The sequence below is a fragment of the Coturnix japonica genome, chromosome 3 (assembly GCF_001577835.2).
Source record: "Coturnix japonica isolate 7356 chromosome 3, Coturnix japonica 2.1, whole genome shotgun sequence".
NCBI classification, from domain to species: Eukaryota; Metazoa; Chordata; class Aves; order Galliformes; family Phasianidae; genus Coturnix; species Coturnix japonica.
This window is the reverse complement of record NC_029518.1, coordinates 55,698,460-55,717,591: the sequence shown is the minus strand read 5'-3', so window position 1 is coordinate 55,717,591 and position 19,132 is coordinate 55,698,460. Positions and strand designations below refer to the sequence as shown.

At 41.0% G+C, this 19,132-nt stretch overlaps 1 protein-coding gene across 1 annotated transcript; it reads right to left on the bottom strand.

Moving 5' to 3' along the window:
- Nucleotides 1-1,694: 1,694 nt before the first annotated feature.
- SERINC1 (serine incorporator 1) lies at nucleotides 1,695-17,621 on the bottom strand. The gene is made up of 10 exons (XM_015858737.2): nucleotides 17,504-17,621; nucleotides 11,724-11,885; nucleotides 10,386-10,579; nucleotides 7,796-7,875; nucleotides 7,488-7,625; nucleotides 5,575-5,744; nucleotides 5,389-5,479; nucleotides 4,284-4,425; nucleotides 3,938-4,168; nucleotides 1,695-3,271 (listed from the first exon to the last, which is right to left on the bottom strand). Exons 1-10 carry the CDS (start codon nucleotides 17,540-17,542, stop codon nucleotides 3,133-3,135), a joined length of 1,386 nt encoding a protein of 461 aa, XP_015714223.1. The 5' UTR covers nucleotides 17,543-17,621; the 3' UTR covers nucleotides 1,695-3,132.
- Between the last annotated feature and the right edge of the window lie 1,511 nt (nucleotides 17,622-19,132).

The window sequence follows — 19,132 nt, the reverse complement described above, 5'->3', positions numbered from 1 at the left end:
TAAGGCTTTCACAGTCATTCAAGTTGTTATTCCATCGTCATTACATAGCTGAACAGCAAAGACTGTTGTAGGTGACAAGTTGACATTGCAACAATCAAATGATTTCACCAAGCACCTGATTTAGTATAAGAAGTTAAACTGCAACTGAAGATCCTTTTTGCCCTCAAAGCTGTAGCTAAAGAGGTTTGTGAGAAGCTTCAGAGTAAGATGTCCAAGGAAAGTGATGAACTATAGTAAACTTGCTTATTGAGACATTCAGCAAGAGAATGACACTAGAAGCACGTTAAAGCCTGTTTAGTTTCTCTTTCTAAAGGCATGTTCTGGCCTCTTTTTTAAGAGTAGCTGAACTGATGCTGACACAACTGATACCTCACCTTCCTTTTTCCATGAAGGACCAATTTTAGTTACTGGTCACAGGGACTACAGTGGAATACCAGTTAATTCTTATTTCAGGAGCTACTGTATTAAAACAGTAGTTTTAAGCATGAAGGGGTTTCACTTAAACATAATTTGAGCTGCATTGTAATTCTGGTCACACAGAATCTCAAAATGGCCTGGGTTGTAAGGGACCTCAAGGATAGTGAATCTTCAACCCTCCTGCCACAGGCCACCAACGTCCATATCTAATACTAGACCAGGCTGCCCATGGCCCCATTTTTACTGGCCTTGAACACCTCCAAGGATGGGGCATCCACAACCTCTCTGGACAGCCTGTTCCAGCAGCACCTCACCACTCTCACAGTAAAGAACTTTCCCCTAACATCCAACCTAAATCTTCTCTCTTTCAACTTAAAACCATTTTCCCTTGTCCTGCTATTATCTACCCTTTGAAAGAGTTGACTCCCCTCCTGTTTATAGGCTCCCTTCAGGTACTCATAGGATGCGATTATAGTTAGCTCGTACTGCAGCCTTCTTTTCTCCAGGCTGAACGAGCCTAGCTCCATCAGCCTGTCTTTGCAGGAGAGGTGCTCCAGCCCCCTGATAATCTTTGTGGCCCTCCTATGGACCCTCTCCAGTAGCTCCCCGTCTTTCTTGTACTGGGGGCTCCAGACCTGGACACAGTATTCCAGATGGGGCCTCACAAGAGCAGAGAGGGACAATCGCCTTCCTGTCCCTGCTGGCCACCCCTCATCTAATGGAGTCCAGAATACCATTTACTTTCCAAGCTGCAAGAGCACACTGCTGGCTCACGTTAAGTTTTTCATCTTCCAGGTTCTTCTCTGCAGGGCTACTCTAAAAGACTGCTCCTTCCAGTCTGTATATATGCCTGGGATTCCTCCAGCCCAAGTGCAGAACGTTGCACTTTGCTGTGTTGAACCTCATTAGGTTCACATGGGCCCACCTGTCAAGTCTGTTGAAGTCCCTCTGAATGACGTCCCTTCCTTCCACCATGTCAGCTGCACCTCTTAACTTGGTGGTCCTGTTGGTTAAGTAGAAATGCAGTTACAAGTATAATGTATTTTAGCGTTTTGAATGAGATAGGTGCAAAGAGCACAGAGACAGTTTGGAAAACTTCACCCAGGCTTAAATGTGATACAAAGGGCCTGAGCTGACACAGGTATATTAAAAACTGGCAGTTTTTACTTTTCAACTGCCAAATACTTGAAAATGTCCAGGGAATGTAAGATTCAAACACACTGTAGGAACCATATTCTAGCCACATGTTCAGAAGCAGAACGAGACATCAAAAATAATTACACAGCTTCATCCAAATTTATTTATTAAGGTAACAACATATTCCAAATTACTGCAAGCCTTTACTAATCCTTTCATTACCATCTCAAGTTTGAGTGACGTGTCATACTTCTGCGATAAATGTCAGCATGAGTTATAATAAAAGCTTAGAAATGAATCAGCAACAAGAAGTAACAGCATAAACATCACAGTAACGGATAATCATGACATCATCTAAACGCTCTAGGGTACCTCCCGACCAGACAGCTCAAGTCTCAGGTCATAGCAATTAAAGGAAAAACATAAATAGTGCAGCTTACATACTTCAATTACAAAGCAGCAAGCACAAAAGCATTTAGTTTTTTGTAACTGCACAAAACTATACAGTATTTTAACCAAACAGATCTAATGTTTTACCTTTTGTCTAGAAGTGCTTTCTAGGCTGAACTCCATCTCTGCTAATGGACAGCAAATTACCCAAATCAAAATGTAGAGCCTTGAGTATCTTAAATACTTTTGTTAATGCAAACCTCCCCTAGTTACTACAGTTTCAGTGCTTCTTCTGCTTCTATTTGAATCATTATATCACAAAAATTCCTCTGAAGAGCCAACAGCGTTCACCATTCGGCTCCTTGCCAAGTCTGATTGTAATTTAGCCAAGAAAATGGCACAAAACCAGCAATAAATTAAAGCACAGCTATCCCACTTAAACTACCTTTAAAATAAAAATACGTTGATGCATACTGTAAACAGGTGTCTTAAAAACATGCTTCTGAGCATCTGCTACCAGAATATTTTTTCCCCAGTCCTGTCTGCAATGGGACACATCAGACACAACAGCACACAGGAAGATGTCTGCCACTCCACAGTTTCAGATGCAAGTTTCCCCATTTAACATTTGTGCTCAAGGTACTGTGCTGCCCTTAATACAAGGCCAGGCTTTCAATGCCAACACGATGCAACATGTCTTGTAAGTACTAACACACACAATTTTGAGTCTTAATGATGCTAGCTCAAGATTACATTGAATCAAGGCAACACGGATTATCAAAGGCAGCCCCTCCTTCCCTTACAAAGCCTGATCTAATACTACTTTATTACATTAATTAACACTTGCACTTTATTCCCCACTGAACTATTTTGTACGATTGAGGAGTGGGAAGAAAAACATACTTCCAAAAGGCCTTGATCTCCTAATGCTCCCAAAGCACTAGATCTAGGGATAATCCTATGAAAACTATCATCGTAGCATTTCTCACTGAGCTCAGCTAGAAAGAGCCATTTAGTGAAGTGACAAAAAGACATGATTCAAGGTGATCATGCAGAGTAAAGCAGGGTATATGCTACACAGACAGCACGCGCACACGTATTTACAACTACACTACAATCCTGAATACTGTTTGTTTCAAAGACATTGTGTACTTAACACCATCTTCCCTGGAGAGCAATACAGCTCCCTTAGTCAAAGTCACGATTTGTAAGAACCAGCGGAGCAACCAGAGTCCACACATACAACACAATGCCAATCCAGCTGGAAGAGATCTTCACCCAGACAGACGGCCATTTGCTGGTCATTGTCTCATAAGTAGAATCCGGACTGTTGAAAGAAGTAAAAAGGAAATTGTTTGCATTTTTTGTTGTGACATGGCAATCATGCAGTAAGCTATGATGCAACAGTCAATTATTTTCACATCAGCTCAGCACCTCACAGGATGCCTCCTCTTTACTTCCTCCAATGAGCTCACACCAATCTGTATGAAAACACCTTTTGCAAGTCGTGAAAAACAACAGCAGCTCAAAAAGTGCTGAGTATCAAATACATTTGCAGAAAGAAAACCTGGATAGCATTTATGCTACTGGTAATGCATTTGACCTTGTGAAAAGACACACCCTAGGAGAACTAATAGTCTTGATATCACATTGCTTTAAGCAGAGCCATGAATCAAACCAAGAACAAGACTACCAAGAGTTACTTCAAAAGAAAACACCTTTTGTAGTTGTATTATTTTGGTACAAGCAGTTCATTAACAAATTATTAAGAGATTAAAATAAATTCTGAATAGCATCTGCTCAAGCTGTTAACATAACATTAGTAAACGTTATACAACTACAATTCATTTACACGGATCACTGAACACACTTCTCAAAGGAAGTCCCATTCAGAGCCACATTCCTCTTAGCACATCAGCTGTGCCTGTTTGACCAGTCAATGTAGCATCTTGCATGCAGACTGTTAGTGTACTGTACTATGAAATGCAGATACCTGTACCAGTTGGTAAGTGTCATCATGATATACAGCGATGCCAGGAAAAGCATAAAATGGAAGAAGGAGTAGCTGTAAGTAACTCCATCCCTTTCATTATCTATAGCACGGTGAACATCATCACCATCATCAAGGGAGCCGTCGTTCCTGGGCATTCCATCCTCTATCAGAGTAGATTCATCACTGGTCAGCATCAGCTTGTTAACTTGGCTGTTATTGGATGTTCGGATGCTGTATTTGACAGGAAAGGATGCAGTACCATTACCCAAATGAATGTAATTCATCATCTGACAAAACATCTGACTCAAAACAATGGAATATATATGTATTTTTAAAGCAGTCTTACCTTGAGTACAGAACACACAGCAAAAACAAAATGAGTCCTACAATTCCTTGCGCATCCCACCACTGCACTACTTGACCCTGGGTTGGAATGGTGGTGGTATTATAACCAATGATGCTCAGCAAACTCGGGTTACAGCGCCTATCTGTGAGGGAAATTACATTAAAACTTACATAAAGTAAAAACTGAACTAGTACTTAAAAAGAGTATTTCCATACAGAACAAAAAGTAATAGCAAGAAACGTGACCAGTAAAGTTTTGAAGCACAGAAGCCTGAATTTTAGCCTACATAGTCTCTATAACAGGCCAATAACAGTACAAAAACTTATACAAATTTAAAATCCTCTGTCTGCCCTGAGATACCTATCAAGTGCTTTACTTCTGCCATTTCACAGAGCCAGAAGCAACCAAATACAAGTTCTCTGCATATTAATCAAATAAATTGTACTGCTAGAAACCAAGCAAGCCAACAATATAGTCTACAGATTACGTATCGGAGTAATCTCAGAGTTAAAAAGAATGACACAAAGTTAGTTTCTTACACCAACAGTTTCCAACTTCAGCATCCATACACAACATGTAAATGAAACAGCAGAAAGCAGACTACTTCTCCATAATTACTTCAGTAGTTACATTGACTCTGATCTCTGCCATTACGCAGGAGCACAGAAGATTGCCTGCAATTGAGATTAAAGGCTACTTCCATGCTGGGGACAATTTAAAGCACTGAAATCAATATTTGGTAATTTACTTCCATCAATAAAATTGCTGTCATTTATTTTTATTATTATTATTATTATTTTTTAAGACATCTGGTTGTTTCCAAGCAATAAATGTTTTAGCAATACTACACTGAAATAATTCCTCCATTAGGAAAAATATCATCAATAACATCTCAATGCCAAGCAAGAAACTTGAAACCTGGCATGGAGATCTCTTTGAAAGAAGTATTTCTTCAGGGTTATTGCAGGAAATCAGAGCCATGGGAGAAACTTGTGGCTGCACACATTACAGTACCTCATTCCAACATTGCCTTGCAAATAGGTGAATACAGAATTTATAGCTGAACTGTTCAGCTAAAAAGGCCACATACTGCTGCTACAGTTACCTGGTTCGTTGGTCATAGCTGACCAAGTCAAATACATCGTATAGATGGTAATCACAGAAGACTGCAGCAAACCAGATCTTGGCTGAGATTCCTGTGTGAAGTAGCCATGAAACAGCAGAGTTAGGCAACTCAAAAGTCTCAAAACAAAAAATAATACAGAAAACTAAGAAAATAACAAAACTATACCTGAATCCTTGGCAGAATTGACATCACAGAAGCACCGATACACAGCAGCATATTAACACTGATGAACGTCTTGTTTTCAGAACAACCTTCTGGATGAGTGTAATAAACGTAAAACAAAACAATAGCTACTAGAGACAGTAGATAATTGACAGCTGTAGCTGACAGCAGAGCTGTGAAGAAAGAGAAACAGAGTTTAAGTGATTAGTAATAAGGCATATTAAAACTGAAATGATATTGTAAATTATCCAAAACCTGATGATTATGAGCAGAATTAGAGAGCAGATTTGGGCTCTGACATGTTGAAGTAAATAAATCCCTCTAACTTGAGGTGTTAACAAGAACATCTAAAATAAATAAATAAATAATTAAATGGGAAGCCCAGAGCTGTATTTCATTTTCCATCGCTTCAACAGCAACCAGACTAAGTATGAAGGAATATAGTTCTGCTACATACAATTTGGGTAAAGGCTCATGGAGAAGAAAATGGAGAGCTACATCTCCAACTGAAAGAAAATCAAAATCTCAAAACTACACCTTATTAAGAACATTGCAGAACAAAGTAGCCACTGCACACAGACAGGCTGAGCTGTCCCCTGACAAGAATGAATTACCACATTAGAAATTACTTCATTAAAATTAACAAATAATCTCTCCAGTGAGATTACTTGTGCTCTCCTTTACTATCTTGGTCCTTCATTCAGCATGTACCTATATAGGGCTCACACGGCAAGGTTTTGGCAGTGGGGGATTACTGAAGTGGCCTCTGTGAACAGAGATCAGCAGCTGCCATGTGTCAGATCAGAACCAGCTCCAGCTACTCCAAGAGGCACATGCCGCTGGGCAGAGCTGAGCCACAAGCAGTGCTGTGTGTGCCTCTGTGAGAGCACACTGAAGGAAAGAAAGAAAAACTGTGTGCAGAAGGACACAGCCCATGGAAAGCCCCTGTAGGAGAAGGCCTCAGACATGAGCCCATTGACAGTGCTCAATATGGGTAAGCTGCTGCCTGTGGAGCCCTGCACTGGAGCCATTCCTGAAAGACAGATCCCATAGTACAGAGCCACACTGGAGCAGTACTTGGAAGAGCTGCAGCTCATGGGAAACCTATTCAAGATCAGCTCAGGAAGGACTGTATCCCTATAGGAGGGACCCAAAGTGAAACGGGGGCAGAGTGATCATGAAGGAGAAGCAGAAACACAGCATTATGGACTAACTGCAACCCCTGCACCACTTGGTGAAGGAGGCAGAACAGAAGGAACAGGGGCATGGAGGGGAAAGTGCTTTCAGTTCTCACCGCTCTAGCCCATTAGCAATAGACAATAAATTACATTTATCTCCTTATGGTGTGTCTGTTTTGCGTCTGATTACAATTTATGGGTGATCTCCCTGTCTTAATCTCAAACTTTGAGCCCTTTTCCATCATGTTTTGTCCCCCTCCCTTCTTTTGAGGAGAGCAAGAAGGCAGCATGGTAGAATATCAGGATGAAACAATCCTATACCCTAAAAGAATGACCAATAGGCAGACACAGAAAAGCTCACTGGACTTGTGTTCTGTATGAAATCAGTTTATTTTTAATCAGTGCTAAGGTGTAACAAAGCCTGTGGTTTTGTTACCACAAAAGCAAAATTTTAAGAACCTAATGCTATAACTGCCTCTTCTCTGATACGCTGCACTGATTCCCTGCACCCAAGGACTGGATTTCACCACTTAACAGCAGTTTCCTCTTCTCCTGCTCCTTCCACTTTTAACATAGTATCAGAGGAACACTTCGAGAGTTGAATTTAATCACACAACAAAATGATGCATAATACACAAAGTAGCTCTTCTGCTTTCTGGTAAAATATATTACTCAGGTGAATAATATATCCAATATAACATACAATGAAATGTAAAAGTTCTTGTTGCAATACAATACCTGCATACCAGCATCTTGAGTTTCCCTCCTCCATTTTTTCAACCCAGCTCTCATTCCAGGAGTGAGCAAAGTCAATAAGCAGGACCAGCTGAATAAGAATAAAGCAGAATGCTCCAGACATACCTACATAAAACCACACTATAAAGAAAAATAAAAGTAGTTCAGAGCCATTGATAATTTACCACCTTGTCTTAAACACAGAGAAAGGTCTACAATTATGGAGCCACAAAAACTGTAAGCTCTCAGTACACAAGTTTTAAAACCACTGCCACTGCACCTTAATCCAAGAAAAGGCAACATTCTCTTACCAGTAGTAAAAGGTCCCTCTGGGATGAAGAAAGCTCCAACACTAATTGCAAGTGCTGTTGCAAACTTAAAGAACCAGAACCTGAAGAATTAAAGGGGGAAAAAAAGAAAAAAAAGAAAAGAAAAAGGTAAGAAAAAGTCTGGCAACTACTGCAGTCCTATCTGCTTCACAAGAACTCAAAGTGACACAAAACACATTCCCAGAGGGTTCAGAGGCTGTTTTGTTGGGTTTTTTTTCCTCTTTTTTTTTCCTCTTTTTTTTTTTTTGACTCATTTTTGTTTCTTCTGAAGATAAAATTCTTATTCTATCTATCCAAGGTTGTTTTTTTCCTCCAGTAAATGATGATAAACCATGCTAGATTCATAAGAGTTCAACACTAATTTCCCATAGAAATTTCCCTGATGCTTGAAGCCAGGATGGAATGAAACTGAGATACATGCTCAAGGACAAACACAACAAATCAGATGTCACATAGAAAGGAGACAGGGAAATACTTCCCACCAATGATTCACCACACACCTTAACAACATTCTGTGTAGTGAACTTCAAATACGAAAAGTACACCAAACACCAAACTTTCCCAGATCAGAATGGCACGGAGCTCCAAATATAGGCATGATAGCATCTATGTGTACTTCAGAACTGAATATAGCACAAAGACATGCACCACACTCCCACGATTCAAACAGCTGCGTGGTCTTTATATTTTCTATCCCACCTTATCTTTTCTCAACCTTCAGTCACCACTGCTTGATCATAATAAGCAAAAAGAGATTAAATTTCTTCAGATGAGAACTCCTCAGAGGAGTTCAGTTGGGCAGAGAGAAGCAACGTAATATGGGAGAAGTGCAGAATATGGGAAAACCTGAATTCACTGGGATATAGAAAAAGTATGTATGAAAGTTGAACTAACTCTGAAAATTTATTGTAAAATGCATAACCCACTTAAAGTACCTTTTAAATCTGCATGGACATTTAAGTGTTATTACAAAAACAATTTCAATTTTGTGCAAAGTTCCTCTCTAATTCTATGCATTTTAAATGGCTCTTAACACATCAACCACGCACAGTTTGCATGACAGCTAAAAATAAGACTTCTCTTAAAAAACACCTACAGTTGCTGTTCTTCTGTGCAACTGAGTAACAACCCCCTGAATACATTATAACCGTGTTTGTTGCATTCCTGGTAAGAAAATGGCAAGCCATTTTGACTGCCAATAGAAAAAGCAAAGAAAGTGAAAGTTGGCACTAGAAATCTTATCTACTAGGTTTGACTTGTAAGCAAGCATGAAGAAGTTAGTACATAGGTGTGGGAAAACCTAATACTCTGAATATTTCAGATCACTAACAGAAAGATTACACTGAAAAGTGTTACTGAAGATGTATACAACTTAAAAATAAAAGCCCAAGTGGTAGAAGTGCTGCTCTGCTTCACAGGAGGCTCGAATCCTGGGGGTTGGACTCGATGATCTCTAAGGTCCCTTCCAACCCGCATGAGACTGTGATACTGTGATAGGTGTATTACTGAAGCAGCTACCTGTTACAGAAGCGTTGGCAGTAGCATCATTACACATTTTACTGGTAACAGTCAAAGAACACAATTTTTCCTTTTATTCTAATGCTGATGCTGCACTGGTTAAGAAGAACAAACTTCTGTGGGTTGTGTAAGTAATACCAAAAACTTGTATCAGATACTGCAACTCCAGACAAGCACATCAGGAAGACACCAAATACCTAAGAAGTTGTCTTCAGTAAGAAGATTCTACACCATATATACTGTATTTTATTAAAACAAAACAAAATCCCTCAAAGCATTCACAACCTGATTTGCCTTATTTTGCTTTTTAGAAGTATATTTTAACAGTTTTCTGTGACAGTACTGGAAGACATAGGGAATACTCATGAGCAAAGCAAAGGACAGACACTGAACTGAGTCATTGCTTCTAATGCATTGCCAAATATCCCAATATTGCATCTGATCTTCAGTCTGATCAGAAAAGAAAACTGAAGAAAAGATAGCAGGGAGGTGAACATCGTTACATATTTATACAACTAAAACTCAACAGGAAACGTCAAAGTTAAGTGCAATCTAATTCTTAGAGAACAGATAAGGCTTTTAAATCCTTCTGTACATGAAAAACATCTCAGAACTAGAACAGTAGCATTATTCCTTTTTTGAATTACATCTTCTTTGGACAAAGGAAGAATCTCTAGGGAAATGCATATACAGATTACCCAGTGTCATAGCTACAGCTCTAAAAACTGGCCACCACGTGTATCTTCTTTCACAAAAATGAATCCATTCTGAGAACTCTAACGTTGACTGCCCTTTACTGCAATTAACACTCCTCCAATTGCTAAGAAATTCTTTTGCTTGAAGAACAGTACATTTGACAAGCATGCATGGCTGCAGGCTACATGCTGGCTGAGCCTGCTTTGGCAGGGGGGTTGGACTCAATGATCTCTAGAGGTCCCTTCCAACCCCTACAATTCTGTGATTCTGTGATTTCTACAGTAGCTACATCTCACAAGCAACTTCCCACAAAGCCCACAGTTAAGTGCTCATCTCAGTTCTCATTCCTGTATCTTACCCATTATGAACTGCTGCTCTTGGATCATTGCTGCTCTTCACTTTGATCATCAGCAAGGAGAAGAGAAGAAAGAACATTGCCATACCAAAGCACACACGGTACACTGCTTTGTAACCAACTAACACATCGCAGTTCACGTGGCCATGAATACCAGGAATAGTTGTTCCCATCCCTCCGTCGCAAAATCCAGGAATCTGTAACAGACATGAGATACTTCAGTGACCTGTCAAAAGCCCCCAGTGTGTAAATAAGTGGTAGCAATTTTCATTAATATTGTAAGATTATGCATAGTATATTAAGAACTACAAACTCAGCTAGAAAATAAGATACTGCTGGGCTGTATAGCTGTACAATTAAGGCTGAAACCAGAATGTTAAATGCATTCAAGGGGAATAAAATAATATGGATGAAATTAAATTTTCAGAAATAAACACCTACAGACAACATTAGGGGACAAAGGGGTGGAATATGAAGTTACTGCCTACCACAAGAAAAGAAAACAAAAAGAACAAGACAACAAAATGAAGACTAACAGAACTACAGAGTGTGCAATCAAAGTTCAGCAAAAGCTATAAACTCACCAGTAATTAAAAGTTGAGGTTATCCCTCCATTAATCTCATGCACAATCTTCATATAAATAAGACTGTAAAATCTCCTAAGAACTTCCTACTACCCTTGTAAAAAATATTCTTGCTGTACATTTGCAACCAAAATAAAATTTTAACTAGAGCAGCACAACAAACTAGAAATCGTAGACTGTGTTCATTTCTCACTCATATTCTTATAAACAGCAATCAAAATCAAAATCAATTAAGATGCGCAAGAACTTCTTTACGGTGAGGGTGACGGAGCACTGGAACAGGCTGCCCAGGGAGGTAGTGGAGTCTCCTTCTCTGGAGATATTCAAGACCCATCTGGACACCTACCTGTGTGACATGGTGTATAGGGAACCTGCTTTGGCAGGGGGGTTGGACTCGATGATCTCTAGAGGTCCCTTCCAACCCCTACAATTCTGTGATTGAAGATCTACAAACATCTCGGTAATATACAAAAAAACCCCTGCAAATATAGATTATGATTTCCTGTTTGATTAAAGACTTTTCTTATCCAAGCAATTAAAGTGCAACTTTACTTCTAAATAGTGCTATTTATGTACACAATGATACTTCCACAAGTCCTTTGTTTACTTGATCTGTAATCAAATTAATAGTGATTGTGAAGCACAACTTGCAGAAAAATTATACATTTCTGATCAAAATCCATGCTCTGAGGGATATTATATACAATTACTTCTGACATTTGTTCTACCAAACATGTTAGCAAAGAAGTAACCTGACCTTTTTCAGCTGCTCTTCCATTCCTGGAATTAACATCACGCAGGCCACGCTCACGCCAAGAAGCAAGAAGAAGGCATAGATCAGCCTAGTGATGGTGGAGTTGTTTCCACTGGGACAGCACCTGCAGAGCAGGCACGGGGCACTTCCACACAAACATGGTATCTGATGGAGATAAGGAAGGTGAAACAAATGCTTTAAAAAGCTTTGCACTAGGTTTCAGTGTCAGACTGCACAGATTATCAGAGCTGACAATAGCAGGACACAGGGAAATGGTTTTAAGTTGAAAGAGGGAAGATTTAGGTTGGATGTTAGGAGGAAGTTCTTCACTAGGAGAGTGGTTAGGCCCTGGAACAGGCTGCCCAGGGAGGTTGTGGATGCCCCGTCCTTGGAGGTGTTCAAGGCCAGGTTGGACAGGGCCCTGGGCAACCTGATCTAGTAAATGTGTATGTTTGGTGGCCCTGCCAGGCAGGGCGGTTGGAACTACATGATCCTTGAGGTCCCTTCCAACCCGGGTCATTCTGTGATTCTGTGATCAGAAGTTAGGATGGAAAATCACTCAATGTTAATGTAGGCTAAGTAGATGCAACATGTTACAGGGCCTCCAAACAAGTCCTGGTGGTGCTTCCTAATGCACCACTGTACAATGAAACTACTTCTATGTCAAAAGTAACCATTTATCAATTCAGCCAGGATTCATGCTTACTTTCTCTCTTGAAATGTAATACATTCGTTTCATCTAATTAAGATTCCAGGATTCTTTCAGCCTAGCAAAAACATCCTCCCCTGCACAGCTGCACAGATAAAACATACACCCCACAGAAAAAAAGAAAAAAAAAAAAAAAGTGAATATAAATGCCATCTAGATATGCCTTCAGGATTTACAGTTGGGCTGCAGTCCTTACTGAGGTCATTAACATCAGTGCAGCAAAAAAAAGAACCAGGTAAAATAAGCCTAAAGCTCAGGCTGTTATTTATTGCACTTTTAGCAGCTACTTGCATATGGGTATCATGTAATTCTGTTAGTTGCAATGTAACAAAAGTTAGTAACAGCACAAACAGTACAAAGGCACTGTATGTATTATCAGCTCTCCCAAATATCAGCAACAGAAACAAGAAGAAATGTACAATGGTTGTAAATACTATGAAAGAATCAAAGAGCTGTTACTTGCATACAGTGAGTTTTGTTCTTAAGCAAGGCACTACAGGAAGAAGGGCACAGATTAACAAAAGCAAACAAAAAGCAGCCCATAATTAACTGCTTAGCAGCGCTCAGCCACTTGTTGAGAGACAGCTTGGGGAGCAAAAGAAGGGTAAGGGTCCACAAATAAGCATAAATCAGAAGAGGGAAGATTAAAATGTTTTGCAGTTAATTCCCTCATTCACAAACAAATTGTTTCATGTAAAATAAACGAAGAAAACTGTGGGAAACTCCAGTGAGTAGTTACAGTTAAGTTTTGGAAGCCACATATTATTCACTTACAATACAATTTACCAATGCAAGACTATAGTGTCCCCTGCTACGGTTACCTTAATTACACAAGACCTGCTCTGACTGCACTACAGGAGAACACGGAACCTCTTATAAAGGCAATAAATTGTGACAAAACTCACCCCTGTTTGTGCCAAAACAAAACAACATCAACAAAGCAAAGTAAATAAATAAATAAATAAACAAACAAATCGCATAGGCATTAATCACCACACAAGGGACACCCAGGCACAGGCACATGACCAGTACACATCAGTCAGCCAGGATGATGAGTATATGTCAGAGTTCTTAATACTTAGTCATATGGCAAACAAAACACCAGTGGTCTGCCCTGCAGGAAGGTGGCAGCACACCAACAGACAGCCAGAGGACTCCAGTACTGGAGGCAGTGGCCTTTCAGTAATTGAAGGGAGCATATAAACAGGAGGGGAAACAGCTGTTTATGAGGGTGGATAGCGATAGGATAAGGGGGAATGGTTTTAATTAGGGGAAAGATCTTCACTCAGAGGGTGGTGATACACTGGAACAAATTGCCCAAGGAGGTAATGGATGCCCCATCCCTGGAGGCATTCAAGGCCAGCCTGGATGTAGCTCTGGGCAGCCTGATCTAGAGGCTGGTGACCCTGAACATAGCAGGAGTGCTGAAACAATATGATCATTGTGGTCCTTTTCAACCCAAGCCATTCTATGATTCTATGACTCCTGGCAGCTGCTCTGATTTTCTGTCCTGGCATATCAACCAGACCAACCTCATGGGTCCTTGAAATAATTCCCTTATATTCTTTCTCCATATGTTCTTGTTCAAGGCTGGAAGAACCAAAAATGTTTGTTCTACTCTACTACAGAATTGTTTCTGAATCAACAAACATCATTAATTTTGCCCTGATAGAAAAAACCATTCCCATTATAACTAATCCAGTATGTAAATGACTGCATATCACTCTGACTTTCTCCTCCTCAACTCGGTATAACCACAACACAACATGAAAGAAGATGCGAATTGCAAGCAACTACATTAAGGGTAGCTATGCTAAGTAACCAGGAAACAAATGACAAGTATTTGCTTAGGACTTATCAGGACTTCTTTGAATACTACTGCGTTTATGGTATTTCCTCACCAAAAATAACCTCCCTAGTGAAAAATATTCCTATTGTCGACAAAACATTACTTTCTTTATCTAGTTCTATACTTCAACAAGTTCTGTCTGTCTTCATAGTTTTAAATATATTCTTGACTTAAAGCCTGAATTTGCCAGAGCAGGACACAAGCCTATGTTCATTTGCTGCAGAAAACTTGGTGCGAAGACTGTCAGGCATAAACGTGTCTAAATTACCACTGTTAAATTGTTTATTAAATGCTAAGTAAATGAAGCAGCTTTCTCCTGAGCGTTAGAAAGGGAACACACAGGAGTGCACGTAACTTGGATGTTTCTATGGGCTTAGAGGAGCTGAAAGGAACACCATTGCATCCACCTCATTCAGTAAAAAATATGCTTCAACTGAGACAATATTCCCTATTTGACTTCAACTGTCTGAGCAACAGCTTTTAAAACACCTTGCCCCTGAACAACTCATTCTCACAAGCACATCTCTGAGTAAGAAACAACTCTTGATGCTATTAATGCACATTATCTACTTCTACGGAAAACCATTTTACAGTCCGAGTCTCTCTTTCTTCAGAGGAGATATGTATTATTTTATTGGATTGCATGTACTATTATTAAAAATCCACCTAACAAGCAGTAGACTCCAAACAGAACAGGGAGCAAGAAGCAACCTGCCCACGGAACACAGTTCACCAGCTGAAAAGACAGTTTGTACTGATTTCTTTCCTCCTATATTCAGAGTTCTCCTCATAAAAAACATCACAGTACAAACAGCAAGATAACACTGCACAGATCAAAGCTTAAAAGTATCTCCTTGGGTGAAGTTGAGCTTACACACAGATGCAATAAGCTACTTCAGAAAGCACTGCAATACAAACAAGGCAACAGAGTAAAAGCATCAGGACTGACTGTTCTAGGCCACTGGGATCAGAAACCTTTTGGTGAGATAACGCTCTTTAAGGCTCCTCCCTACTCCCAGTTCATCCCTGCAAAGACTGCCTGTGCAGCACAGCACCACAGTACCACACTGCCCAGGGAGGTGGTGGAGTCACCGACCATGGGAGTGTTCAAGAAACGTTTGGAGGTTGTGTTGATGAATATGATTTAGCTGGGAAGTATCAGTGATGGCTGGACTGGATGATCTTCTAGGTCTTTTCCAACCTTGATAATAATGTGATTCTGTAACTATTCAAAATAATCTCAAAGAAATAAAGGATGCCAAAGTCAGTTACTCAGAAGAGCTCTGCACAGCACACCTAGCCCTGCAAAGCAGTGTGAGCAGCACTATCTCCATAGCCAGAAGAAGAGCAGCTCCCCAGGCTGGCACAGTCTGCACCAGCAAACTCCATGACATCTGGCTCCTCCGAGACCTCCCTCCTCTTTCAGAGCCATGAACTCTTTATACAGATGCATTCTTAATGACTGGGGATACAGACAGACTCCAGCTGTACAAACTGCTGCACAGACGTTAAGCACCGATTAGTTGTGGTTTTAACCATGTAAAGAAAATTGGTACTTTAAAATCACCAGGAAAAAAAAACAAACAAAACAACAACAACAAAAAAAAGGATTTGTTTCAGGCACTTTAAAGAATGGGATCTGCCCACTGTAAATCTAACAGTCAAGATTCCATTACTGTGCAAGTCACTGCACTTAAAAGACCAATATATGATCTTGAAACCATTTGTCTCAGCAGAAATTAACGCTCAGAACAAACAGCACATACACAGGATTCTTCATGCGCTACGAGCACCAATTACCAGGAAGGCTGTTTATTCACTTGAAAATGCAACATGTATTAACCCAAATATTTTCATTAAACTAGTTATGGCATCACTTAGTGCTTCACAACAATTAAAAACGTTAAAGTAAATACATTTAGCTAGTAATTAAAGCCTACCTGGCTTAATCCATTAAGTGGTGTTTAAAATGTTAATTAAAGAAAAATGAACGCTAACAGCACCTCTTTGGCAAAACACCATCAGTGTTCCAGGAGTTTATTTACATGTAGATCAGCCTAGCAGCTTATTTCATACCCATTAATTTACTGTCTCTATGATCATTTAAGTGAATTTGTACAGGAGATTAAGGAATTAAATTATCCCCACTCTACGCATCACTCTAGCAGAAAACAAATGAACTTCATGTGCTTTGATAAACTATAGTGCAAACATAAGAGCTTGAATCTATATGAGGCTTTGTTAGAGCGTTAAATTAGCTGCGTGAGTTTCTGTTTAAATGCACACAACTTCATTTTCTCTGAGTAGAAAAAAGGTACAGCCTTTCTGGTGTGAAAAATTTAGTTTTTCACAATCCCATTGACATTTTTATGCCAGAAGTAGAGAACCATAATGCACCATTGTTAACATTTGTACAAGGCCTAGATTTAGAAAGATGGATCACTTAAAGACAAGACAGCAATACCTCAAGAGGGATGAAAACTGCCATGAAGGATCTTTACAGACTTTTGTGTTTCCCTGTATGGTGCTGACAGTTTTAAGCCCACCTTCAGCTATTGTTTCCAAGCAGTAAGAAGAAGCACTGAGTAACACACAGCACGGCAGTGACATCATCACAGCCTGCTGAGCAACGAGAAAAAGATGCCTCGACGAGACAAAGATGCTACAAAGGGCGGAGCTGCCCAAGACAAAGCCGTAAGGAAGACGAACTAAATACAATCACCAGGAGCAGAGAAACACTCAAGTTTTGTTTTTTTTTCCCAAAGCACAGAGCAAATTTCATCAACACTGAGTGAAATTTTAACTGCTTTAAAGGGCGGCGGGGAGGGGGCCGGGAAGGGTTGTTATCAGACCCCATAACGCCTTCCGCATGACAACACGGCCTGAGAAACCAGCAGAGCACAGGTGGCCTGCTTGGGTACCAAGCTCCCCTACACTCCATGCACCTCGGCGGGGGGAGTCCAGAGAAGTTCGAGAAGGGGCTCAGGGGCGGAAGCGAGGACCTGACCAAGACAGGACGAGCGAGGGGCCGCGGCCGCCCACCGAAGGTCGGTACGCAACAGAGAGAGCCACGGCTTCCCCAAGGCCGGCAACACGGACGGGCACTGCCCCCGCCGCTGAGACAAAGGCCCCGGGAGGCGGGGGCCGCTCAGGGCCTGCAACAGGAAAGAAGGATAGGGAAGAGAACATGAAGAGAGAGCCACCGCGCCGCCCAGCCCGCCTTACCCAGCTCGCCATGGAGCAGAGGCCCAGGACACCGCCCATGGCTGGCGGCGGACTCGGACTCCCACTCCGCCAAGATGGACGCGCAGCTCCGACTGCGCTGTTTACCCTTCGCCGCAGCTCTTCCGGCAGCTCGGGAGGCCGCGTAGCGTCACTTCCGACAGGCAGCGAGAGGCGGGTGATGGCGATGGGTGATGGAGGTTGATCTCAGTGTGTGTGTTTGCTTTTGGACGTGTGCTGCCTGCTGTCCGCCCGTGCTGCGGGTGGAGCGGTGCCTTGTGCGGGGCGGGCGTTCGGGTCAGTGAGATGGCCTGAGTGTGGTGGGGCCGGGTGCTTCTTCCTTCCCTATACATACCTGAACCTAGATGTACTTGAAAGCAGAGATGTAGTCCAGAGTTGGTAAGTTAATCACAGAATCACAGAATTGTAGGGGTTGGAAGAGACCTCTAGAGATCATCGAGTCCAACCCCCCTGCCAAAGCAGGCTCCCTACACCATGTCACACAGGTAGGCGTCCACGCGGGTCTTGAATATCTCCAGAGGAGACTCCACCACCTCCCTGGGCAGCCTGTTCCAGTGCTCCGTCACCCTCACTGTAAAGAAGTTCTTAAGCCCCCTCCATAGCAGCTGCTAGTGCTGTGTTTATTGTTTCCAAGCATATACCACAATTATTAATGAGTTAGAGCTGGGCAGACATTGTCAATGTCTCACGTACCTCAATAATATTTCCAGGTAGTTTGCATTGCATGACTCTATAAGATTTTCGTCATACCAAATTTATTAGTGACTGTATTACTTAGTGTCACTAGTATTAATAAGAACTTCAGAAATAAAAATGGTTTATAAATTAACAGCATAGTTACTTTGTTTACAAAAATACGACCATCTCATTTGTCCGGTGTGTTTTAATATCCAAATACCTTTCCCTGTCCTCTCTTTCTTCCTCTACCCAAGCAGCGCAGGGGAAATGGGAACAGGGGCTGTTGTCAGTCCCTAACACTTCAACTCTGCCCTGCTCTATCAGGGGTCCCTTTCCACAAGATGCTTTCCTTTCTGAACTAATCCTGCATGAGTTCTCATGGGCTGCAGCTCTCCAAAGTACAGCTGCAACATGGCTCTTTACCATGAGGCCCATCCTTCAGGCACTGCTCTAGCACAGGGACATAACAGCAGCAGCTCCCCCAGACCTCTACATTATTAAGGTCCTCTCTCAGTCGTCTCCAGTTCTTTCAACCTTCATTATTATTTTTCTTTTTTTCCTTCCTTCCTTTCTTTCCTACTTTAGTATCCCTGTAATCTGTACTCTTTCTCATTGCAGAAACCCCTGACAGCCCAGTTTCTACACAGACCAACCTCATGTCTTTTACTTCAAAATATTAAATCACATAATTGTTCTCAGATTATCTCATTATTTCTGTTGTCTTATTTGTGATATCTACTGTGGAAAGACAGTGAAGCATGTGCACTTCAGTGATCCAAGTCCTCCTTTATCACAAATCTTTTTCAAGAAGTTGTGTGAGAGCAATCTGCTACAGGAATTTATCTTCTGGAATTTATCTGCAAGTGAAATGTAGCTTGCCTGGCAGCTATTAATCATACTGTGAAATCTTGGTTGTGTAGAAACTAGTAATTT

Excerpts from the sequence above, each read along its gene's own strand:
- SERINC1 (XM_015858737.2), bottom strand. The coding sequence starts at position 17,542 with ATGGGCGGTGTCCTGGGCCTCTGCTCCATGGCGAGCTGG. Across the intron at positions 7,876-10,385 it reads AGAGCAGCAGTTCATAATGG|GTTCTGGTTCTTTAAGTTTG; the intron begins GTAAGATACAGG and ends TTAATTCTTCAG. Across the intron at positions 4,169-4,283 it reads CTGTGTGTTCTGTACTCAAG|CATCCGAACATCCAATAACA; the intron begins GTAAGACTGCTT and ends TGTCAAATACAG.